This window comes from Peromyscus maniculatus, chromosome 1, assembly GCF_049852395.1.
Source record: "Peromyscus maniculatus bairdii isolate BWxNUB_F1_BW_parent chromosome 1, HU_Pman_BW_mat_3.1, whole genome shotgun sequence".
Lineage (NCBI taxonomy): Eukaryota > Metazoa > Chordata > Mammalia > Rodentia > Cricetidae > Peromyscus > Peromyscus maniculatus.
This window is the reverse complement of record NC_134852.1, coordinates 7,233,468-7,259,621: the sequence shown is the minus strand read 5'-3', so window position 1 is coordinate 7,259,621 and position 26,154 is coordinate 7,233,468. Positions and strand designations below refer to the sequence as shown.

At 44.2% G+C, this 26,154-nt stretch overlaps 2 protein-coding genes and 1 pseudogene across 2 annotated transcripts in view; all 3 read right to left on the bottom strand.

Annotated features, from left to right (window-relative positions):
- Nucleotides 1-26,154, bottom strand: part of LOC102912671 (leukocyte immunoglobulin-like receptor subfamily A member 6) — a 119,262-nt gene that overhangs the window by 47,725 nt on the left and 45,383 nt on the right. The gene's annotated exons all lie outside the window — the stretch shown is intronic.
- On the bottom strand, nucleotides 1,916-8,134 carry LOC121826103 (leukocyte immunoglobulin-like receptor subfamily B member 3A). Its single transcript, XM_042269895.2, has 7 exons — nucleotides 7,941-8,134; nucleotides 7,745-7,783; nucleotides 7,278-7,562; nucleotides 6,687-6,989; nucleotides 5,140-5,424; nucleotides 4,108-4,410; nucleotides 1,916-2,483 (listed from the first exon to the last, which is right to left on the bottom strand). The coding sequence occupies exons 1-7, from the start codon at nucleotides 7,972-7,974 to the stop codon at nucleotides 2,353-2,355; spliced, it is 1,380 nt and encodes a 459-aa protein (XP_042125829.2). The 5' UTR covers nucleotides 7,975-8,134; the 3' UTR covers nucleotides 1,916-2,352.
- Nucleotides 14,500-25,810, bottom strand: LOC107400237 (paired immunoglobulin-like receptor B; annotated as a pseudogene).

The following is a 26,154-nucleotide window of genomic DNA, read 5'->3' as shown; positions in this document are numbered from 1 at the left end:
AGTATATGGTGGTAAAATGTGCGAGGAAGAGAGGAGGAGAGGTTCATGTGCTGTGGTCAGAGGCAGTTCTGAAGACGTGAGAGCTGGGAGGAATGGGCAGATGCTTCTACCAGGGCTATGCTGATCTGGATACCCTGTGCCGCCACTCAGGCCAGGATGATATTCAAGTCTTGAACCATGTCTGGGTCTGTGGTCCTATCACAGTTGGGATCTATGTTGTCTATGACCTGCAGCACCAGCAAAGACCACACAAATTCCCAGGGACTATGCAACCTCTTGTGGCCATTTGGTATTCAAGGCCATGCTGCCATGGGGGCTATGGTATCATCTGCCCAGGGCTGCTGATGAAAACCTCTGGGTCTGTAGCCTTACCACAGCCAGGGTCTGTGTTGATGTCCATGGCTCCTGATAACATTCAAGGCAATACCGATGTTAGGGGTCTTGGCTGCCACATGGGGCCATGTTTGTTTCTGAGGGGCACACTTCCTCCACAGGGGCCATGTTGATCTGAGTAGCCTGTGTTACCACCTAGTGCCATGGTGATATCTGAGCCTGGGCTGCTGCTAAGGACCATGTCTGTGTCTGTGGGCCTATCACAGTTGAGGTCTGTGTTGTCCATGGCCCTTGGTGCCACCAAAGGCCAAAAGGATGCCGAAGGTCTAGGCCACATCCTATGACCATGTTGGTGTCAAAGTTACTTGCTTCTGATGGGGCCAATGTGTCACTTGGGCCAGGGCTGTTTGCTGAGGACTCTGTCTGGGTCTGTGGTCCTACTGCAGCCAAAGTCTGTGTTTATATCTGTGGCTCCTGACACCATCAAAAGCAGTGCTGATGCCTGGGGTCAGGGCCACCAGCAGTGGCCATGAGTGATTCCTAGGGCCTTGCTGCCATCAATCATGCCAGTGCAAGTGGAGTGCACAGCCACATGGGAACAGACCTTGGCTGCTGCTGTGGATCTGGAATGGGTCTGGGACCCAACAGCAGCAAGGATCTTAGTGCTGATACAGGTTGTGTTGCCACAATGTGTGATAGGAACCATGTGTGCTGAAATCCAATGCCATGCTGAGCCAGCTCTGTCCCTCCCTGACCCTGCCTAATAATGGACACTGGAGATCTGGCACTGTCTTCCCATGGGAGAGCTGACTCTAGCATTCAAGAGAAATTGCCCCAACACTCACCACAGGCCTGGCAGACCTGGACCTAGTGGTATTGGCCAAGGAGTTCTGGCTCTGCCCCTTGCCTAAGTGTGTGGCCACAATGATCCAATCCACCCCAATAATCTACCACTCAGACCCACATTTTGGGCCCACCCTAACAGCTGTCCCATCCATGACCGTCTGAAGTGCATGAAGGGCCTGGAACTGCCGAATGATCACCACAGAATCTGCATAACTCAGGGCACAAACAGGCTGTCCAAGAGAAGCTTCTATGATGGCATAGTGATTGAAGGTAGACCAGAAACCAGAGGCTGAAACCAGACTCATTGCTATGAACATATTGTGGGTGGGGCTGATTGTACAAATGGGGTGTACTGCATGACACAACACAGGTCCTGATGCCACTAGACTAAAAGAAGGGGTGTTGGAAAGATGGAGGAGTGAGGTGGGTGTTATGTTTGTTTTTAATTTATTTGGGAAAGCCACTGCAGGAGTTGAGGGTGGATATGGAGAGACTGGGAGATGAGTGGAATTGGGGTGCATGATGAGAATCTTCCAAAGAATTGAAAAAGAATTATGTTTTAAGATAAATAAGTAAATTAGCAGAAACCTAAAAAAGTGTTTGTGATATATGCTGACTGGTTTGAGAGTGCAATGTTTTGGAGGCATCATTGTATCTTGTCATTCTTTTAATTCTGTAATTGGAAATGAACTCACTATTTTCTGTTGTTGTTTTTGTTGTTGTTGTTGGGTTGAGTCAAATTCCTTCTTCATAATAAGAACAACCTCCAAAAAATGTGCACATGAAGCACAATGGAGATTAAAGTGGCTTATAATAAAGGAAAATATCACATGGGACTGAGGAAAATTAGAATATATAAAGATATGAGGACCCAAAATCACTGGTGGGACGTTATGTTCCCCACATTATAGAATAAAAAGAAAGGAAGGAAAAATCTTCAAATCCACAGCAAGGTAGAATGGAAGACCTTTAATGTGGTGGTAGAGGAGATAGCTGCCACAATATTCAGCTCGTTTTCTGCACTCAAAATAAATTTATTTCCTGGATCATTTCTCACAACTGATGCCCAATATTAAACATGGAATCTTCTGGTAAACAACACCTAAGATTCCCAAATTTATTTCCCAGACTTGGTCATGAGGAAAGGACTATGGCTGTCTCTCTTCTTCACTTCTAGGATGCATTCAAGGACCTTCTCTGGCTGTGGCAAGCCTCAAACAGCACAATCCCAAGAACTATGAGGATCAAGCCAGCTATGAGTATCCGGATGGGGTTCTCCACTGTGTGATCCTGGGACTGTGACGCTGGAGATTGTGAACAGAGAGGTCAGGACCAACCAAAGCCACCATAAGATGAATGAATTTTCACTCTGACAGCTCCCTCCCCTGTCTATTTCCAAGCCCTAAGCAGAATTGTGGTTTCATGCCATAAGTAGAATTTTCCTTCCTCATCTGACATGGCTTCTGAAATATTTTGTGGTTGGCTTATGGTCTCTGGCATCCCTGAGAAAAATAGATTTGCTGGGTGTGTGCAGTGCTCAAGAGAAGTGATTCTTTCTGTCAAGTTTCATCTTTTATTTTCTACAAATTCACATTATTCTCATCACATAACATCAAGAAAATGTGTGAAGAACTCTTTCTCTGCAGTAGCAGTGTCTTCCTCTTCTTTGACTTGATTTCTTCAGCCTGACTAACTCTGAGTTCAGAACTGCTGGTCAAGGCTCTTCTTTGAAAGAGTGTTTATCTGATTACAGAGAGCTCAGATGGAAAAATTCCATTTCTGCCTTCACAGTAGAGGAGCATTCCAATGCTCCCAGATCAGTCTGCAGTATAGAAGCCAGGAAGATACCCCCAGGAAAATGACCTGCACTGACTCAAGAGCTGAGCACCCAAGATCTAGCCACATAGTCTTATTCTCAGGGTCCCCTGAATATCAGGTAGTCAAAATAGTGACAGTCTGGGCTTCTCTTCCTGCACCACCCCACAAGGTTGCTATGCTGCTTCTCTTTAACATCCTACTCTTTAATCATCATATTGTTATTAACACAAAATGCAATAAAAGGCCATAAAGATATGCTCACAATGTACATGAATGCAGATATGTTCTAGCAAGTACTGAAACTAAATCATTAAAGAATAGGCCAGTATTAAGCAAGTAAATATTTATTTTTTAATTAAATAATACTTGTATCCATATCTGGAGAGGCTATATCGTCTCTAGAAGTGAAACCATTACTGCAATGTTCCTAACCAAATATAATTTCTAACTTCATTCTAAATGCTTATCCTTATACCCACATGTAAGTGTAGCTCGGAACCCTAATATAAAAAGATTATTTCACAAGAGATGTGGGAAATCATAGAGATCCACAAGTATCCAGAGACTTATAGGCCTCTGACCACACATGAGGGTTATTTATATAGTATCTGTAACATCTGAAGGGCTCATTTTTGCTGGATGTCACAAAGGTCTCCAAAACTGGTCAAAATGGGAATAAGTGGAGTAGGTGTTTCCAGTCCAAACACAAACCTTTTTTTGTTGTTCAAGACAGGGTTTCTCTGGGCAGCTCTTGCTGTCCTGGAATTCACTTTGTAGACCAGGCTGGCCTTGAATTCAGAGATCCACCTGACTCTGCCTCCCAAAGGCTGGGATTAAAGGCATGTGTCACCACTGCCTAGCCAAAATGGATACTTTTAAAACACAAATATTATACCTAAGATTTAAGAAACATTAAGGAACTCATCCATCTGGCTCTTAAAATACATTCCATATCCCATCCTGCTCTGAAAGTTCCAAGGCCTCTGATATTCTGGGCCTTAGTAGTTAAGAGCTCACTTCAGCAATTATGGTTTGAACCCTCCTTGAGGTAGAATGGCTTATGACAAAAGAATTCTGGTGTCAATTGAGCGAATGAGAAGACTTCCTCACCTGAGAAATGTAGCTCCAAAGGGTCACTGGCCTCTGACCACACATGTGAGGTATTGGTATAGTATCCATAACATCTGAAGGGACCACTCTTGCTGTATGTCATGGAGATCTCTGGAAACAGAGCTAAGGACTGTCCAGTGTGTATGACCTGTGTCTTTTGGGACCTGGAGAATTTCAGATCTTCCCCAGTCAAAATGAATGTATCGTATCCTTTGGAAAAGACACACTGAAGGGTTACATTCCCAATTAAGGTCAACACAGGGCAGGGAAAAGCAGACAGAGTAGGTTTGCCATGGTGGACACCTAGAAAAAGAGAACAGAGCCTGTTAAATGATACATTGCCTGCAGCAGCTGCGCTGTGGCTGAAAATGTTTAGAAATGTATTTCCTGCGGGGAAAATGTAGAGGGCACAATGTACTCATGCTCACAAATAATATGGGAGAAATAAGAAATGATACTCATGTAGTCTGTCTGCTCAATGGAGGAGATAAATACCTGTTTTCTAGCAAGAAAGCTAGGAATGGATGTTGTTAATACCCAGGTGACCTTTCCATCTGTAGATCCAAACCTCACCTGAATCCCTGAGGATGTTTATCGCAGACTCTCCTCCCTAGACCTTTATCATTGGCATTCATTAATGAAGCTCATCCTTTGGGGAGATGTCCCATATACTTTTTAGCCTGCTGACATTGGCATTACCTTAGTCAGAGACAGCACCAGAACAAAGGCCCTTAAGATACAAAATCAATCTTCATGTTCAAATGTACTTTGAGTTGAGTTTTGATACAATTATGCCTGGTTGTTCAAAGGGTTTTGATTACAACAGTAATCTTTTTTTTTGCAGAATTGTTCTGTGTTTAAATTTACTTGCAATAAGTGACCTGGTTTCAGACTTTTAAGAGTGTGAACTGGCAACGTCTACATCAGCCTGATCTGAATTTTTACTACTTCATGTGTGTCATTTCCCTGCAAACAGCTTTCAGGGTCCCCCACAGGAAAAGGTGAGGACTGTCATCCTTTGTGTCCACTCACCTGTCACCACCAGCTCCAGGGAGTCACTGTGCTGTGTCCACCCAGCAGAGGTATAATAGTAACAGTAATATCGTCCTGCATTGTGTTCTCTCATGAATGGGATGAAAAACTTGGCCTTGTGATTAGTCACTGGTGCAGTTATTCTGTTCCAGAGTGCTGGGCTTCCTTCTTTATACAGGATATACATTTGGGTTTCCTTACTTCCCTCACACCAGATTGTCACAGGATTCCCTGAGGTAATCACAGAGCCCGGCTCAGACCAGATGGTGGGTTTCTGGAGGGTCCCTGAAAAGAGTTAAGTGAGAGGGATGTGGGATTTTAACAGTTGTACAGTGAATGTGAAACTCAGACTTGACTATTGAATAGAAGAAGGACACATGGATCCATCTGAAGATCCATATCGTAGCTGACCCTCCCATGTTCTATTATGAAAAAACCTCTCATTGGTTTCTGTACTTGACTCCCACAGTCTGCATCTATATCTGTGGGCTAATCCACCTGTCTGTACTTGTACTCACCTTACATTTGGGTGTCCTGGGGAAACCTGTTTCAGGTTGAGTGTCATTCAACAGAGAGACTGGGGCTTCCCCTGAGACTAGATGCTACAGTATGTCATGACCTTCTGACACACTTGAGGATAGCTATCCTCCATCTTTTACTGAGTATGATGGGACCCACCTGGAACCTGGCTAGAGACAGCCTGGTATATGCATATTGTAAGTACATGGAGCTGGAGAAAGGCTTATTCTTAATTAAAATGAACCACTTCTATCTCTGATTTGAGATACATGAGAGGATCACAGAGCCTTCTAATATTACAACAGTGTTTGGCAGTGAAAACAGGGTGGTTTAATGTAGACACCTAGGAGAGATACATATGAAATATTAAATGGCTTCACTCAGTCTGAATTGTCCCCCAGACCTAACTGACACATACATTCAGAGCACACTTTTATCTTAAGAGTCACATCTGGGGATCCACATGACTCCAGAGTATTCAAACACTTTTATCCACCAGCTCCATGGTGTCCTGCATTCTGACAAGCCAGCAAAGTTGTGAGAGTAACAGTGATATCAGCCTGCAGTGTCATCACAGAAGGGATGGTGAATTTTGTCTAATTGTTGTGATTCTTTTGGGTCTGTCTGCCCCGGGGTTCTAGTCTTCTCTCTTTGTGTAGCACATATGTTTGAGTTCCTCAGGTCCCCTCACACCAGATGGTGACAGGACTCTCTGGTGTGATCACAGAGCCGAACTCAGCTGGGAATATGAAGGATCCCAGAAAAGAAATAGAGAGAAAGGAGGTGCATCTCTTAGGAGAATTGTACAGAGAAGTTCAGCATTGCAGGGACACATAGGCTGATCTGCAAAACTAGAAGGACACATAAGGACCACTGTAGCCAAAGTTTTCCTGTGTCCTGTCCAGCCGGTAGTCAGTACAAATCTCTCCTTCAATAGCCTGGCCTCTCAAGCACCTCGCATCAGGTCCTTTCCTGGGATCCTGGGTCACTTGTAATTACAGTCAAAGGAAAGTCCTGTACTTCCTTACCTGAGACCAGAAGCTCTAAGTCGGGACTGGGCAACGACCACATCTGGGAGGTGCTCAAGTAATACCCATAGCATGTGAACCTCCACCTCTGGTTGGGGGTCACAGGACCCACTGTGAACATGGCTCCAAATAGCTCAGGGTGTATATTCTGTGAGGGCAAAGCCGGGGAGAACTTCTCATCCTCCTTCATCAGAATGAACATGTTATATTCATGTTGTGACACACATTGCAGGGTCACATTTCCTCCTGCAGTCACCACTGGGCTGGGAAGGGCTGCCAGGGTCACATTGCTGTTGTGAACTCCTAAGAGAGAAGAGGGAAAGAAACATACATGAATGTGTAGTGTGTATAAACAGACCTTCAGATCAACTCAACATAATGGCAGTTCCCAAATCCACATCCTGACAAATATCTGACCACAGAAAAAGGCCTCTATTTATTAATTTCAATAATGTTTGCCATATCCTCATATGCCCATATGTCCCATATGAGAAGCATTTTCCCCTCTTCACATATTTTAAAAGGGGACCCTGCTGTGAATATACTCCTTTCCTCAAGGAAATTGCTGGGGTTGTAGAGGGGTCCTCTCACCTGTTACCACAAGCTCCAAGTAGTCACTGTGTTCTAATGCACCATTGGGGCTCTTATATTCACACCTATATTGGCCTGCATTGATCCATTCAATTGATGAGATAGAGAATTTGGCCAAGTTCTCGGTTTCTATAAGGGTTGTTGGTAAGAAGCAATCTGGATTTCCTTCTTTGCAGAGATGGTATTCCTTGGCCTCTAAGGGCCCTTGACAGAAGAATGTAACTTGGTTTCCAGTGGTTATCACATTTCTTGGAACTGCTCTGAGTATAGGTTTAGAGAGTACCCCTGCAAGAAAAATGACAATTGGTTCCCCAAACTCCCTCATACATATGAGCTCTCAGACCCAGGACATTCTCAGGCATCCCCAGCATCAGCCCACACCTGTTGTTCTCCATCTGCTCTGTTCAGGAGTTATCTGTGATCCCCATAAATGATGTTCAATCTAGGACAGCTGTGAAGACACTCACCTGCCAATGATGGCATCCAGAGAACCAGATGATTCAGTGCTGCAAAAGAGACAACTGTGTTTGCACTGAAATATCAGAAGGCATTCATTTTCCAGCCATTTAAGCTACTGTGCCTTCCTGATGGCACAAGGAATGGCTGTGGGGTGTATTCCCTCTCAGACGAGAATTATCATCCCTCCCTATCTGGGCATCTCACCTACACACAGCATGGCTGACAGAAACGTTGTCATGGCATCTTCCAATTGCCACAACTTTGCAGATAGTTGGCCCCTTTCCCAAATGGAAAGAAGCAAAATTTTAGGCTATGAAGGCTGTCTTCTTCTCCTTGGTGTCATGAAGATGTAATAGGAGCAGCCCTTGAGGAAGAGGAACTGCTCTTCCCAGACATGTGATGCTTCTTTCTCCAGTGCTGTGGTGGGTTGGGCTACAGAATATGTGGCTTGCCTCTTTCTGGTCCTTTAGTTTTTGTGTTGGTTTCTGAGACAGAATCTCTTGAATCTCATGCAGTTTTCAGTCTTCTTCACCTTTTCCCTCAGCTTCATTTGACTGGGATTCCAACCCCAAATCTCATTGTGGTTTCAACTTGCAGAACATGTCCATGTACAACATCCACTTCTGCCTGAATGTTCCCAGTGACCTCAGACCAAGACACAACATAAAATGAACGTGGTGACATTCTGATGCAGCCCCCTCACTTGAGGGTTCACACAGCTGGTTGGTCTTTTTCTCTCAGAGCTTCTCCTTGCTTCTCCTTGACCATCTTGACCATTTCCATGACCATCTCCACCAGCCAGACCAAACATATGGATGGTTTCCTATTTAGCCTTAGAGTTCCTTTGTAACAGTTGTGTGAACTTTACCTGGGGAAACATGAGCAAGGACTACTGATCCCAACTGTGACAGAAACAGGCAAGAGTCCACATAACTCTAACTGGTTAATAAATAAGTTACATTAGGGTTCCTTAGAAGCATGTGGCCAAATGTCTTTGATTTTGGGTTTTGTTTCTGTTTGTGTGTTGAGAAAGGATCTTACAATGTAGTTCTGACTGTTCCAAAACTCATTGTGTAGACCAGACAAGATCCACGAATCAGTTTCAACTCCAGACTCTTGATGCCAATGTGCTCCTCTATGCTAAGCAATATTTGAAACTTTTCAGTGGTTATATCTCTGAAAAAATGCTTTGCCTGAAACTTTTAACAGCCTCTAGTTCTGAGAGAAGAGGAGTAGCCTCAGAACCCTCTACATTGTGAAAGAATACTGCTGTGTGTAATCAGAGCTACAGACACTTCAACAAGGCCAAAGGTGATGTCATGCCTGGGAAGCAGTGATTCACAACAAGGGAAGATACAGGTTGATGCTCCTGGGAGGATATAGCAGAAGGGCCACACTGAGCACCTGACCTATGAGTTCTTCTAGATGAACACAGCGGAAATTATCAGGCTGTCTTGAGCTTGCTATTGTTGTGATGAAATGCTATGACCAAAAGGCAAATTGGGAAGGATATTGTTTATTTGGCTTACACTTCAGTATTGCTGTTGATCACTAAAGAAAGTCAGGACAGGACCTCAAACAGGGCAAGATCCTGGAGGCAGGAGCTGATGCATAAGTCATAGAAGGGAACAGCTTACTGGCTTGCTTTCTCTGGCATGCTCAGCTATGCTTCTTATAGAACCCAGGACCAGCAGCCTGGGGATGTCACCACCCACCATGGTGTGCTTACCCCTGATCACTAATTGAGAAACTGCCTTGCAGCTGAATCTCATAGATTTATCTCCTCTGCTGAGGCTCATTCATCTGATGAATCTACTTGTGTCATGTTGAAAAAAAAATCCCAGCCAGTACACTGGACTGCTTGTGAAGTATACACACAAACACGTCACTATTAAGCCACATGCTTTCCTTTCTTGCTCATCACCAACACCTTAAATAACTTAAAAATCTCCTCTGCTATTGGTTCATAGTTCGTGTGTTTCCCTTAGTGTGACTATTTGTCTCTGTGCTTTTTCCAATCTTGGTCTCAACAATTCTCGCTCATACAATCCCTTCTCTTTCTTGCCAATTGGACTCCTGGAACTCCACCTGGGGCCTGGCAGTGGATCTTTGCATTTGCTTCCCTCAGTCATTGGATGAGATTTCTCTCATGACATTTAGGGTGTTTGGCCATCCTATCACCAGAGTAGGTCAATTCAGGCTTTCTCTCACCCACTGCCAGTAGTCTATTGTGGAGGTATCTTTGTGGATTTCTGGGGACCTCTCTAGCACTTTGCTTCTTCCTATTCTCATGTGGTCTTTATTTATTCTCATGGTCTCTTAATCCTTTTTCTCCCTCTCTGTTCTTGATCCAGGTGGGATCTCCCGCTCCCCTAAGCTCTATTTCCCCCGAAACTTGCCCTTCATTACCCCCACTAACATCCAGGTTCTTCATGCAGATCTCATCTATTTCTCTGTCATTGGGTGATCCCTGTGTCTTTCTTAGGGTCCTGTTTTTTTGGTAGCCTCCCCTGGAGTTGTGAGTAGCAGTCTAGTCATCTTTGTTTTACATCTAGTATCATCCTATGAGTGAGTACATACCATATTTGTCTTTCTGAGTCTGGGTTACCTAACTCAGGATGATTTTTTTTTCTAGATCCATCCATTTGCCTGCAAACCTCATGATGTCATTGTTTTTCTCTGCTGAGTAGCACTCCATTTTTTATATGTATCATATTTAATTTATCCATTCTTCAGTTGAAGGGTCTCCAATAGCTGAGGAGCCCCCAGCTGGATCTGGTCCTCTGGATAAGTGAGACAGTTGAATAACTTGAAGTGTTTGGGGGACCCCCAGGCAGAGGGACCAGGACCTGTCCTTAGTGCATGAGCTGACTGTTTGGAACCTGGGGCTTATACAGCCTGGGAGGAGTTGCCTGGACCTGCCTGGACTGAATCTACCAGGTTGAGCTGAATCCCCATGGGAGTCTTTGCCCTGGAGGAGATGAAAATGGGGGGTGGCCTGGGGGAATGGTGGGGTGTGGAGTGAGAAGGGGAGGACAGGAGAATTCATAGCTGATATGTAAAATTAAATTAAATTTAAAACAAATAAAATAAAATTTGTTATGGATCCTGAAAAAAATAACTTTTAAAATCTCACAGTCTTTGCAAATTCAAAACATAAATTTTAGTTCCTTTAAAAAAATCTCATAAAATCCAAAGTCTTTTAAAATGCTAAGTCTCTCAAATATGGACTCTAATAAAATAACTTCAATAGGGAAGAATCAGAACACAGTCATGATCAAATCAAAGCAAAATGAAAATTAGAACCCTCCAATATCTGGGATCCATTCACATTGTTCTGTAATCCTCCAACGGACTGGGGTCACTTCTCTGACTCTGATGTTTGCAATAAACACAGCTCACTTTCTCGGATCTGCCTTGCTCCTCTCCACAGGTACTATTGGTCTTGGTGTTTATCCTGTTATACTGGCATCTCCAAGGCACAAGGTTCCTCTGCTGCAACTGGACTTCACTTTTACCAATATCCTCTCATGGACACTCCTCTTGGTGTCAAGCTTCAAATTCTTGGCAAGACCACTTCAGCCCCAAGCCTTCAACTGCCAGTGAGGGTGGACCTTCACCAATGGCCTCTCCTTTCCTCTCATAATGTTAATCCTCTGCTGATCTCCATGACCACTTCATGCCTTCAAAACCAGAATCACCTGTGTGATTCATACACATTACCAAGTCAGGCTAACTCACCATGTCCAACCTTGGCTGCCTCTAGAACACAGCTTCTCTGTGATCTCAGAAATACTTTCAGGCAGATTTCACCTCAGTAATGCTGGTCTCTTCTTAATCTCTGCTAATATCTTAGCTCCAGCTGACCAGCTTCTATTTTCCCAGTTTCATAAAGGTTTTACTGAAGTAATTCTGGTATCTCGTTAATCACTATTGATTCTTCAGCTTTAGCTAACCTCAACCACAGTATTGTTTAGTAACTCTTGTATCTTGTTATTCACCAATGATTCTTCAGAACAGGCTAACCAGAACCACAGGATTGCTTTAGTAGTTCTGGTATCTTGTTAATCACAGTTGATTTTTCAGCCCCAGCTAAACAGAACCACAGGTTCTTAATTCAAAAATAGAAAATGGCCCTCATATTATATTTAAAATTTCCTCTGATATTTTAGAAGCCATTCAGCCCTCCATTTTCTGCACTTCTCTCAATATTCTTACCTTCCAAATTTCCACATGACATCCTGCGGAGGTCTCTCAACCTTCAATGGCTCTTCTAGTACAAAGTTACAATGTGCTTCCACAATCCACCCAAAAACATGGTCAGGTCTGTAACAGCAATGCCCCACTACACTGGTACTAATTTGTGTTAGTTTGGGTTTCTATTGCTGTGACAAAACACAATGACCAACAGGCAAGTTGGGGAGGAATGGGTTCATTTGGCTTACTCTTCAGAATTGCTGTTCACTGCTAAAGGAAGTTGGGACAGGTACTCAAACAGGACAGCTTTCTGGAGGCAGGAGCTGATGCAGAGGCCATTGAAGGGTGCTGCTTACTGGCTTGATAGCCATGCCCGGCTCAGCCCAAGTTCTTATGGACCCCAGATGCAGCAGCCCAGTGAAGGCACCACATACCATGGGCAGGGCCTTCCCCCTTGATAACTAATTGATTAAATGACTGACATTTGAATTTCATGAAGACATTCCCACAACTGAGGTTCCTTCCTCTGATGACTCTAACTTGTGTCAAGTTGACACACACAAAACCAGCCAGAACACAGGGAAATGAAGAAGGAAACATGGTATTCTCATGGTTCTGTATTTTATACTATTCTGCTAAAAATTCTCCTATAGATTCATTGGTCTTTTCTTACGAACATAAATGAATTTTATAGGTACATCATCACAGCATTCATACCACTTCGGTATTCCTAGTTCATTGTTCAGAATCCTTCTGGATTTTGTGAAGGCTGATTTTGATTGAATGCCTGTTTATAAACAAATGTCCATTCCAACTTAAATGTTGTTAGCTTCTCAACTATGAGCTACAGCACCATGATGACTGTCTAATATTAGTGTCATTTTCACCACATTTATGGGTTCAGGATGGCATGTGACTTGGAGGAGTAAGGATTGGTTAACTTTCAGAGTGTTTTACAATGTACTTGGAAACAAAGTAATTTGGTTATGTAAATGTTATGGTGAAAGAACCTGGGACTGCTCTCCTGGTTTGCAAAAAGTGCATACATTAGGTCTAAAATGTAAAGGTCACCAAAATACACTCATGAGATGAAAAAAAAGAACTGAAAACTAAGTTCCCCAAACACTGTGTTCAAGGAAGGAGGCTAAATTTGTGCATGCCTTGGACCTACATTTGTGAAGGATCATTGCAGGAAGACAGATTCTTCCTCCGTGGTTGGTGGGGTAGGGTCAGGGCTCAAAAGGATTGTTATTAGCTATGCTCTATCACCAGATGGGTACTGGGATACCTTGTATCTGTTGCCCACATTGACAGCAAAATAGATTAACAAGCTTTTACCCACAGGCATGTTATCTCATATGTTGGAATTAATTTCAGTTTGAAAGTCAGACTGAATCCATCGCTGGGAGCAGAATAGCCTGTAGCTCATTCAGATACTCCCACATATTATCTACATCACTAATTCTACTTATTTATTGACCATGAAAATACCAAACTCAAGCTTTGCTTTTCCCTTCAATGTGTATCAGTTCATTTTCTGTTTCTAGAGCTTGACAATTGACACTGTATCATTATAAAGGAATGTGGTTAGCTTAGCTGGTAATTTTGAGAGATGTAAATCCAGTACTGAGCCACCTGACCTGTTCATCCTCTGATGAGGATGTTGTTTGCTGTGTCACAGAATGCTAGAGGACCTAAAAGGAAAAGGCCAGATACAGAAAGAAAATAATGGATTGTGGACATTGAATTGTGTACTAATATATTCCAGTAGGAATTCATTATGGTCTACAGGATATAAAGTAGTAATGTAGGAGGGAGGTCATCACATATATATGATTTTTTTATTGGATAAAAAGTTAAAGATCTTTCCAGGACAGAGAGGCTCATGATGAACAATGTGTTATGTGGTGACATATAGTAAAGGAAAATATCACATGAGACTGAGGAAAAGCAGAAGATATACATAGGTGAGGACCTAAATCTCACTGGTGGGAATAGTTGCTGCCCCCCCCATATCATGGACTTAAAATAAATGAATGACAATTCTTCAAAAGTCCACAAGAAGTAGAGGGTAAGAGACTTAGTGTGGTGGTAGAAGAGCTCTTCTCCCCAACATTTGAGATTTTCCTGCTGCTAAATCACATTAGCTTGCTGGATCTGTTATCATAAGTGATTTACAAAATTAAGCAGTGAATTTCTTGTAAAATACACCTAAGATCTTCAAGTTTATTTCCAATAAATAGTCACCAAATGAGGTATGTAATATTCTCTTCACTTCTAGGATGAATCAGGGTCTTTCTCTGGCTGTGACAAGGCTCAATGAGCAAAATCCCAAGACCGTGGGAATTGAGCCAGGCATGCTGATCCAGATGAGGTTCTTCATTGTGTGATCCAGGGGCTGTGAGCCTGGAGAATGTTGACAAGCAGGTCAGGACCAACCAAACCCGGCAAAAGATAACTGGATTTCAACTCTGAGCAGTTTCCTCCTCTGTATTGAATTTGACCTTCTGTTTTGATGCTCTAAGCAGAATTTCCTCTTTTCCCAGGCATAAGCTTCCTAGGTCAATTACCGTGGGTTAACTTCTGAGCTCACAAAGTTCTGGATCACCTCACCTGAGATTATGATCTGGATGGGGACACTGGAGTATGACAACAGGTAAGGAGAAGAACTTTGAGAGGTAAAGCATATGCAAGAACCCCCAAGGTCTGAGGTCACAGCAATCGTGGAGGATTCTGCCTCATATTGTAGCTCTTCAGACTTTGATCTTTGATGCATGTATGGATGGGGTGCAACTTCCATGAACAGAAAGAAAGCGTCCACTGGGACTGATGATTGACACAGCAGGGTCACATTCTCTTCTAAGGACACAGTAATCCCAGGATGCACTGGAAGATTAGGTGTGAGGGGGATGTCCTACAGAGAAGACAAATGAGAGTGAAGGACTAAAGTCCTATTCTGAGGCCCTGTTTCAGACCCTAGTCTCTATTTTAACAGACAGCCCCTTTTCCATGCTCTTGTGCCTAGACCTATTATCCTTGAGATGCTCATTATCATTTTGACTATGAATCCCAGGTCTTGTCCCAGCTGAACTTGTGTCAGAACTGGTCGGTCCTAGGTGACTACATTCCTCACCTGTGATCAGGATGTCTAGATTGTCACTAGGGGCTGACCACACAGAGGATAAGTTGTGTGCACCAAGACATCTGTACTGACCACCAGTGGAGAAATTCACAGAGCATAAGATGAAGTTGGCAAGAAAATATTCAGCAAGAGGCTGATGGACAGAGACCTGGGGGACATCACTTTCCCCCTCCTTGGAGAGAGCAAATCTGTTATAAATCATCTCAGAGGAACAGTGGACAGTTAAGTATTCTTCAAGGGCCAGGACAAATCCTTTGTATGTTTATCGGGGAGAGCTTTCTTGAGAGCATGGACAGAGGAAAGACAGGAAGTCATTCAGCTGGCTCTTGAAATACATTTCATATGCAATCCTTTTCTGACAGCTCCATGGCCTTTCATACCCTGGGCCTTAGCAGAAAAGAGCTTACTCCATCCATCCTGTCTACACTCCCTCATTGAGGGTTCTGCAAGGCATGTGAGAAAGTGTTTCTGGTGTCAAACATGTCTCCTGAGACATGTATCTCAAAGGGTTACTTGACTCTGACAACCTATGTAGGGTATTACTATACTATCCACAACATCTACAGGGACAACTCTTGCTGGATGCCTTAGAGATGTCAGGAAACAGAGAATGGGACTGTACACTGTGTATGTTCTGTGCCTTTTGGGACCTAGAGAACTTCGGATGTGCATTCAAAATAAACACACTGTAGAGTTTAGATGAGACACATTGGATTATCAAATTCCCACATGATATAAACACAGGGCTAGGAAAGGCTGACAGAGTAGGTTTGCAAAGCTAGACACCTAAAAGAGAACCAGGCAGCCTGTTAAAATAAAGCTCAAACTGTATCCAGCAGATGGACTCTGTCAGTTTACTTATGGAAGAATATTTCCTGAGGAAAGAGGCAAAGGTTGTGACACTTAGTGTTCTCTCACCTGTCGTCAGCAGCTCCAGTGAGTCACTGTGCTCTGGCCATCCAGCAGATTTGGAAGAGTAACAGTGATATTTCCCTGCATGATGTTTTTCTATGGATGCTATGGAGAACATTGCCCTGTTAGCAATATTTTTTGGAGTTTGACTGTCCCCTCTAAGTACAGGTTTATAGAGGACAATGGCAAGAATATTGACAGCTGTTTCCCCAGAATTCCCCCTCAGATAGAAACTTTCAGACCAAGGAAGTTTCAGGCATCCACAGTGTCAGCTCATATCTACTGTTCTCTATATGATCTGTTCAGGAGGGGCCTGTGGCCTCCACCATGGATATTCAATCAGGGACAGCTGGGAAGATACTCACCCACTAGCACTGGGTTCCTGAGACCCAGATTCAGTCCTGCAAGAAAGTTAACTTTGAATGTTTGCACTGAAACATGAGCAGGCTCTCCACTTCCAAATGTCTTCTTAGCTGCTGAGACTTCCTGAGGACCCAAGGCATGGTTGTGAGGTGGATTCACTCTCAGACTAGAATTCTCCCTACTAGTCTTTGCCTCACCAAGATACAGTACAGAAACCAGACAGGTTGTCATGGCATCTTCCAGTTACCACAAGTTTGCAGATAGTTGTTCTCCTTGCCAAATAGACAGTCACAAAGTGTATGGATTATGTAGGCTAGCTTGTCTTTCATGTCATGAGTATGAATTAACACCAGCCCCTGGGAAATAGGAACTGCTCTTCCCAGGCACCTGACTCTTCTTTTCCCAGTGCTGTGATGGGTTGGGCTACAGAATATGTGGTTTCTGTCTCTTGGTGGTTTCTTGGTTTCTATTTTTATCTCTTAGACCAAAACTCTTGAATTTCATGCAAATGTCAGACTCCTCCTGCTCCCTCAGCTTCCTGTGGCCTGAGATTACAAATATAAATCTGATGTGGTCTCTTCTTTCATAACATCTCCATTGTAACCATCTACATATGCCTGGATGTTCCCAATACTTCTACAAACAGGACTTAACAGGAAATAAACCTAATAATTTCCTGAGCCAACTTTAATCTCTAAGGGATTCAAGTCTGGTCTTTATCTCTCAAGATTTCTTCCTGGATCTCCTTCATTCTTTCAGCCAAACTAAACTCATGGCCTGTTTCCTACCCTGTCCTGGACAAGCTTTAGTGACATATGAACTTGTCCTGATGATACAAGAACAATATCTACTCAGCCCAGATGATACACAAGTGACAGAAACAAAGACAAGACTCCACACAAATCTAGATGGTGAACCAATGAGATATATTAGGGTTCCTACAAATCATATGTTCAATCTTTTTTGGTTTTGGTGTTTTGCTTTACGTTGGGGTTTTTAGTTGTTTTGGTTTATGTCTGTTTCATAAACCAGTCACTATATACCTCTGGGTGTCCTGGAACTCACTATGTACACCAGGAGATATCAAACAACCATTCCCACCACCCAACTGTTGAGAACAGTGTGGTCCTCTATGACAAGCAATATTGGAAATCTATCAATGGTTATAACCCTGGGAAAATGCTATGCACTGTAACATTTACTTTTCTATACTTCTGATGGGTGAGGAGAGGCAAACATAGGGCAACCTGGGTCCTCAAAGTCCAGCCTGCCTAAAGCATCCACAGAGATGCCATGCTGCTCAGGTGGGCTAATGACAACCACTTGGCAGTCCAGGTCCTCAGAGTCCAGCCTGCCTGAAGCATCCATAGGCTGTCTGATGTCAAACAGCTCGGGTAGGTGAAAGACACCTACAGGACAGCCTGGGACTTCATGGTCCAGCCTGCCTTAAGCACCTAATGTTCTCCCAGGATCGTGTGGGTCAGGAGGGCCAAAGAACCCCACAGGGCATCCTGGGTTGTCATGGTGGCAATATGATGATGAGCAAGTATATGCTGGTAAAATGTGAGAGGAAGAGAGGAGGAGAGGTTCATGTGCTGTGGTGAGAAGCAGTTCTGAGGAAGTGAGAGCAGGGTGAATGAGCAGATGCTTCTACCAGGGCTGTGCTAATCTGGATACCCTGTCCTGCCACCCAGGCTCAAATGACATCCAAGCCTGGAACCGTGTCTGGGTCTGTGGTCCTATCACAGTTGGGTCTGTGTTGTCCATGACCCACAGAGCCAGCAAAGGCCACACAAATGCCCAGGGACTAGGCGACCTCTTGTGGCCATTTTGGTGTTCAAAATGTCCGCTGCAACAGGGCTGCTGATGAGAACCATGTCTGGGTCTGTAGCCCTACAACATCCAGGGTCTGTGTTGATGTCCATGGCTCCTGATACCATTCAAGGCAATACCAATGTTAGGGGTCTGGGCTGTCACATGGGGCCATATTGGTGTCTGAGGGGCACACTTCCACAGGGGCCTTATTGATCTCAGTAGCCTGTGCTAACACCTAGGGCCATGGTGACAATTGAGCCTGGGCTGCTGACAAGAACTATGTCTGGGTCTATCACAGTTGAGGTCTGTGATGTCCATGGCACATGGTGCCAACAAAGGCCACACAAATGCCCATCCTATGGCCATTTTGGTATCAAAGGAAATTGCTGCTAATGAGGCCATGGTGTCACCTGGAACAGGGCTGATGCTGAGGACCATGTCTGGGTCTGTGGTCCTACTGCAGCCAAAGTCTGTGTCGATATCTGTGGCTCCTGACACCATCAAAAGCAGTGCTAATGCCAGGGGTCAGGGCCACCAGCAGTAGCCATGATTGATTCCTAGGGCCTTGCTGCCATTGGGACCAGGCCAATGCAAGTGGAGGGCAGAGCCACATGGGAGCAGGCCTTGGTTGCTGCTGGGCATCAGGTCTGGGTCTGGGGCCCAACAGCAGCCAGGATCTACGGTGCTGCTCACAGCTTGTGTTGGCACATTAGGTCATAGGAACTAAGTGTTTTGAAATCCAATGCCATGCTGAGCCAGCTCTGTCCCTCCCTGACCCTGCCATAGTTGGCCCCTTCCTCTTGATGAACTCTGGAGATCTGGCACTGTCTCCCCATGGGAGAGCTGACTCTAGCATTCAGGAGAAATTGCCCCAACACTCACCACAGGCATGGGAGACCTGGCCCTAGTGGTCTTGGCCTAGGAGTTCTGGCTCTGGCCCTTGCCTGAGTGTGTGACCCCAATGTCCCAAACCAACCAGCTCATCTACCACTCAGACCCACATTCTGGGCCCACCCTAACAGCTGTCCCATCCATGACTTTCTGAAGTGCATGAAGGGCCGGGACCTGCCATAGGATCACCACAGGATCTTCATAACTCAGTGCATAAACAGGCTGTCCAAGAGAAGTTTCTATGAGTGCCCAGTGATGAAGGTGAACCAGAAACCAGAGTCTGAAACCAGACTCTTTGCAATGAACATATTGTGAATGGGGCTGATTGGACAAAGGGGGTGTACTGCATGACACACCACAGCTCCTGATGCCACTGGCATGAATGAAGAGGTGTTGGAAAGATGGTGGGGTGAGGTGGGTGTTATGTTTGTTTTCTTTGTTATAATAATAATTTGGGGGAGCAGACTGCAGGAGTCAAGGGTAGATATGGAGGGACTAGGACATAAGCAGAATTGGGGTGCATGATGAGAATCTTCCAAAGAATCAAAAAAGAATTGCGTTTTAAAATAAATAAGCAAATTAGCAGAAACCTCACAAAGTGTTTGTGATGAACACTGACTGATTTGAGAGTGCAATGTTTTCGGGGCGTCCTTATATTTGGTCATTCTTTTCATTCTGTAATTGGACATGTACTCACTATTTTCTGTTGTTTTTGCTGCTGTTGAGTCAAATTCCTTCTTCATAGTAACAATAACATCTTCCCACAAAAACAAATGTGAACATAAGGCACAATGGAAAATGTAGTGGTTAATAATAAAGGAAAATATCACATGGGGCTGAGGAAAATTAGAATATAGAGAAAGGTGAGGACCCAGACCTCACTGGTGGGAAAATATGTTCCCCCGCATTATGAAATGAAAAAATGGAGGGAAAAATGTTTAAATCTACAGCAAGGTAGAATGGAAGACCTTCAATGTGGTGGTAGAAGAGCCAGCTGCCCCAATATTCAGGTCTTTTTCTGCACCCCAAATAAATTTATTTCCTGGATTATTTCTCACAAGTGATGCCCACTATAAAACATGGAATCTTCTGGTAAATAACACAAGAGGTCCTCAAATTTATTTCCCAAACTTGGTCACCAGGCAAAGATGATGGCCGTCTCTCTTCTTCACTTCTAGGATGCATTCAAGGACCATCTCTGGCTGTGGCAAGCCTCAAACAGCAAAATCCCAAGAACTAGAAGATCAAGCCAGCTATGACCATCCAGATGAGGTCCTCCACCATGTGATCCTGGGGCTGTGAGGCTGGAGATTGTGAACAGAGAGGTCAGGAACAAACAAAGCCACCATTAGATGCTTTAATTTCACTATGACAGCTCTCTCCCCTGTCTAGAACTTGACCTTCTGGTTCCATGCCCTAAGCAGAATTTTCCTTCCTCATCTGACATGGCTTTTGACATATTTTGTGGTTGGCTGATTGTCTCAGGCACCCCTGAGAAACAGATTTTCTGTGTGTGTGCAGTGCTCAAGAGAAGTGATTCTTTTTGTCAAGTTTCATCTTCTTATTTTCTACAAATTCACATTATTCTCATGATATAACATTATGAAAATATTGAAAGAACTCTTTCTCTGCAATAGCATCTTCCTCCTGTTCTTTGGCCTGATTTCTTCAGCCTGAATATTCTTGGAGTTCAGAACAGCTGGTCAAGGCTCTTCTTTGAAACAAGAGTTTATCTGATTACAGAGAGCTCAGATGGAAAAATGTAGTTTCTGCCTTCACGGGATAGGGGCCTTCCTTGCTCCCAGCCCAGTCTGCAGTATAGAAGTCTGGAGGATATTAGCCCCGCAGAATAGTAACCTGGAATGATTCAATAGCTGAGAACCCAAGATCTAGCAACATGGTCTTATTCTCAGGCTCCCCTGAATATCAAGTGGTCAAAATAGTGACAGTCTGGGCTTATGTTCCTGCACTCACCCCACAAGGTTGCCATGATGCTTCTGTTTAACATCTCACTCTCTAATCATCACATTGTTGTTAATACAAAAAATGCAATAAAAAAGACATAAACATATGCTCACAATGTACATGAATGCAGATATGTTCTAACAAGCACTGAAGCTAAATCATCAAAGAATAGGCCAGTATTAAGAAAGTAAATTTTATTTTTTAAATTAATTAACACTTGCATCCATATCTAGAGAGGCTATATGGACTCTAAAAGAGAAATAAGTACTGCCAAGTTCTTAGATCAATATAATTTCTAACTTCATTCTAAATGCTTATCCTTAAACCCACAGGTAAGTGTAGCTCTCAACCCTCATCTGAAAAGCTTATTTCACAAGAGATGGGGGAAATCATAGAGATCCCCAACTATCCAGAGAGTTACAGGCCTCTGACCACACATGGGGGTTATTTATATAGTATCTAAAACAAATGGAGGGCTCATTCTTGCTGGATGCCACAAAGATCTCCAAAATTGGTCAAAATGGGAATAAGTGGAGTAGGTGTTCCCTGTCCAAATGACACTTTTATTTGTTTTTCAAGACAAGGTTTCTCTGGGCTGCTCTTGCTGTCCTGGAATTCACTTTGTAGACCAGGCTGGCCTTGAACTCAGAGATCCACCTGTCTCTGCCTCCCAAGTGCTGCGATAAAAGCCTTGTGCTACCACTGCCTGGCCAAAATGGATACTTTTTTTTATTTTACAACACCATTCAGTTCAACATAATAGCCACAGATTCCCCTGTTCTCCCCCTCTCGCCCCCCTCCCCCTCCCCCCAACCCCCCCCCCCATTCCCACCTCCTCCAGATCAAGGTCTCCCCCGAGGACCAGGATCGACCTGGTAGACTCAGTCCAGGCAGGTCCATTCCCCCCTCCCAGACGGAGCCAAGCGTCCCTGCATAAGTCCCAGGATTCAAACAGCCAACTCATGCAACGAGCCCAGGACCCAGCACCACCGCACAGCTGCCTCCCAAACAGATCAAGCCAAATGACTGTCTCACCCATTCAGGGGGACTGATCCAGTTGGGGGCCCCTCAGCCTTTGGTTCATCCTGTGCTTCCATTCATTTGGTTATTTGTCCCTGTGCTTTATCCAACCTTGGCTTCAACAATTCTCGCTCATATAAACCCTCTTCTTTCTCACTAATTAGACTCCCAGTGCTCCACCAGGGGCCCAGCCGTCGATGTCTGCATCCAGTTTCCTCAGTCCTTGGATGGGGTTTATGGCACAACTATCAGGGTGTCTGGCCGTCCCATCTCCACAGTAGGTCAGTTCCTGCCGTCTCTCGACCATTGCCAGCAGTCTTTTGCGGGGGGATCTTTGTGGATCTCCGTGGGCCTCCCTAGCTCTCTGCTTCCTCCCCTTCTCATGTGGTCTTCATTTACCATGGTCTCCTATTCCTTGTTCTCCCTCTCTTTTCTTGATCCAGCTAGGATCTCCCACTCTCTTTCCCTCGACCGTCGCCCTTCATTGTTCCCACTCATGACCAGGCTGTTCCTGTAGATCTCGTCCATTTCTCCGTGTCTTTTCTTGGGGTCCCGTTTTCCATTTAGCCTCACTGGTGATGTGAGTAGCAGTCCAGTCATCCTTGTTCCACATCTAGCATCTTCCTATGAGTGAGTACATGAGATGGCTCAGTGATTAAGAGCACTGGCTGCTCTTCCAGAGGTCCTGAGTTCAATTCCCAGCAACCACATGGTGGCTCACAACCATCTGGAATGAGATCTGGCACAATACTGTGTATATTATAAATAAATAAATCTTTAAAAAAAAAACACACAACAAATTTGTTTGAGCCGGGCATGGTGGCGCACGCCTTTAATCCCAGCACTTGGGAGGCAGAGGCAGGCAGATCTCTGTGAGTTTGAAGCCAGCCTGGGCTGCCAAGTGAGCTCCAGGAAAGGCGCAAAGCTACACAGAGAAACCCTGTCTCGAAAAAAATCAAAAAAAAAAAAAAAGAGGACAGAACCTGTTAAATGATACACTGTCTGCAGCAGCTGGGCTATGGCTGAAAATGTTTAGGGATGTATTTCCTGAGGGCAATGTTGAGGGTATAATGTACTCATGCTCACAAATAATATGGGAGAAATCACAAATGTTATTCATGTAGTGTGTCTGCTCAATGGAGGAGATAAATACCTGTTTTCTACCAAGAAAGCTGGGAGTGGATGTTGTTAATACCCAGGTGACTTTTCTATCTGTAGATCCAAACCTCGCCTGAATCCCTGAGGATGTTTATCACAGAATCTCCTCCCTAGACCTTTATCCTTGGCATTCATTAATAAAGCTCATCCTTTGGGGAGATGTCACATACACTTTTTAGCCTGCTGACATTGGCATTACCTCAGTCAGAGACAATACCAGAACAATGGCCCTTAAAATCAATTTTCACGTTCAAAAGTACTCTGATTTGAATTTTGATGTAATTATGCCTAGTTGTTCATTAGGGTTTTGATTACACCAGTAATCTTTTTTTTTTTTCTAGAATTGTCTGTGTTTAAAATTGCTTGCAATAAGTGACCTGGTTTCAGACATTTAAGAGTATGAACTGGCAACTACTATGTCAGCCTGATCTGAGTTTTCCTTATTACTTCATGTGCATCATTTCCCTGCACGCAGCAAAGCTTTCAGCGGCCCCCACAGGAAAAGGTGAGGACTGTGACCCACAGTGTCCTCTCACCTGTCACCACCAGCTCCAGGGGGTCACTGCGCTCTGCCCACCCTGTAGATTCGTAAGAGTAACAGGGATATTGCCCTGCATGATGCTTTTCCATGGATGCTATGGAGAACATGGCCTTGTTACCAGGACCTTTGGGAGTTTGACTGTCCCAGGGTGCTGAGCTTCCTTCTTTATACAGGAAATATATTTGGGTTTCCTTGGACCCCTCACACCAGATGGTCACATCATTGCCAGAGGCAATCACAGGGCTTGGTTCAGCCCACAAGGTGGGTTTCTCAAGGTTCCCTGCAGGGAAGTAGGTGAGAAAGAGATTGGACTTTGAAAAGTTTCACAGTAAATGTCAAGCGTACTTCTGATCTTGAATTTTACTCCTGAATAGCAAAAAGATAAGTAAGGCCATGGGAAGACTCAGTCTCTCGTGACCCTCCCAAGATCCATACTCACTATGCTTTTCCCTCGTTTTCATGCCATGACTCCCACAGTCTGCATGCAGTGTCAATTGTCTCAGGAGCCCTGGATCTTCAGACACATCACACAACATGGTTTCCACCAGGACCATGTGTCAGGAGCAATGTTTCTGCAGAGAGTCTGGAGGCTTCCTCACCTGAGACCAGGAGCTCCAGGGGTTCACTGGCTTTAGACCACACCTGAGCATTTCTTGTGTTATAGACATGGCATCTAAATCTCCACCTTTGGTTGGAAGTCACTGGACCCACTTGGAATGTGGACTGGCAAGTCCTAACATATGAATATTGTGAGCTGCTGAATTCCTGTTCGTCCTTAGTTAAAATGAAACAGTTGTATCTCTGAGTTAAGGTACAAGGGAGTGTCACAGACCCTCCTAAAGAAACAACAGGCTTATGCAGGGTTGACAAAGTTGGTTTGGAATAGATTCCTTGAAGAATTACACATGGAATATTAAAGGGGCTCACACCGTGTGAATTCTCCCCATGTCTGTCATTTGATGACAGATAGCATTATTACTGTCTTTTCTTGAGAATAACATCTGGGGCTAAGATTTTTTGAGTGTCCTCTCACCTGTCACCACCAGCTCTTAGGGGTCACTGCGCTCTGACCATCCCACAGAGGGTTACTCTTATGAGTAACAGTGATAGTGTACTGCATTCAGTTCAGTCATAGATGGAATGGTGAGTTTTGCCTTATTCTTGTTGACTGTTTGTATTTGTTGGTCTCAGGCTTCCCTCTTTATATATAACATACATTAGGGTTTCTAGAGTCACCTCACATCATAGGGTAACAGGACTCCCTAAGGTGATCACAGAGCTAGGATAAGCACGGATGGTGGGTTTGTAAAGGGTCCCTGCAAAGAATGAGAGGGAAAAGAGAGATGTATCTGTTAGGAGAATTGCACAGAGAAGGTCACATTTGCCAGTGACATGTAAGCTGATCTGCAATTGCAGAAGAATGCTTAAAGACCTCACTTTTCCTTGGATCGTGGGTCCCATTGTTGAATAAACCCTAGATTTTGCACCTCAATTCAAGCTGTACCACAGATCTGTGACACTGATTTCAGTAACCCAGGCTCTTGATCAACCACCATACATCAGTCCTTTCCTGGGATCCTGTGTCAGTTACAATATGATGTAAAGTAAAGGTCTGCACTTTCTTACCTGAGACCAGGAGCTCTAGGTGGTTACTGGGCACTGAACACAGCTGGGAGCTGCTTAATTAATACCCATAGCATGCAAACCTCCACCTCTGGATGGGGGTCAAAGGAACCACAGTGAACAGGGCTCTAAATAGCTCAGGGTGTATATTCTGTGGGGGCCTGGAGAACTTATCATCTTCCTTCATTAGAATAAACATGTTATATGCCTGTTCTAACACACACTTAAGGGTCACATTCCCTCCTGAATTAAACACAGGACTGGACAGGAATGAAAGGGTGACTCTGTTGGGGAAAACTCCTAGGAGAAAAGAAGAAGCTTGTTAAGTAAACCCATATGGGAAGTATTGTTCCGCTCTTCTCAGATTTGAGAAAAGGAGCCCCCTGTGAACATATTCCTTTGCTTAAGGCAGAATCTTGGGTTGGTAAAAGTCCTCTCACCTGTCATGAACCAGCTCCAGGAAGTCACTCATTTCTGAAATGCCATTGGTGCTAGTATAGATGCACCAATAGTGGGCTGCATGGTACCATTCAACCGATGAGATGGAGAATGTGGCTTTGTTTTCAGTTTCTAGAAGGGTTGGTGGTATTGGGTAATCTGGACTTCCTTCTTGGTAGAGAACATATTCATTGGCCTCTAAGGGCCCTTCACAGAAGAATGTCACCTGGTTCCCAATGGCTACCACAGTTCTTGGCACTGCCTGGAGTATAGATTTAGAGAGGGCCCCTGAAAGAAAATTGACAGCTGCTTTCCCAGGATTCTCCATCAGATATCAGCTTCTCAAACTTAGA

Excerpts from the sequence above, each read along its gene's own strand:
- LOC121826103 (XM_042269895.2), bottom strand. The coding sequence starts at position 7,974 with ATGACAACGTTTCTGTCAGCCATGCTGTGTGTAG. Across the intron at positions 7,784-7,940 it reads GTCAGCCATGCTGTGTGTAG|CACTGAATCATCTGGTTCTC; the intron begins GTGAGATGCCCA and ends TCTCTTTTGCAG. Across the intron at positions 2,484-4,107 it reads TTTGGAGCTACATTTCTCAG|CGTCACAGTCCCAGGATCAC; the intron begins GTGAGGAAGTCT and ends CACAATCTCCAG.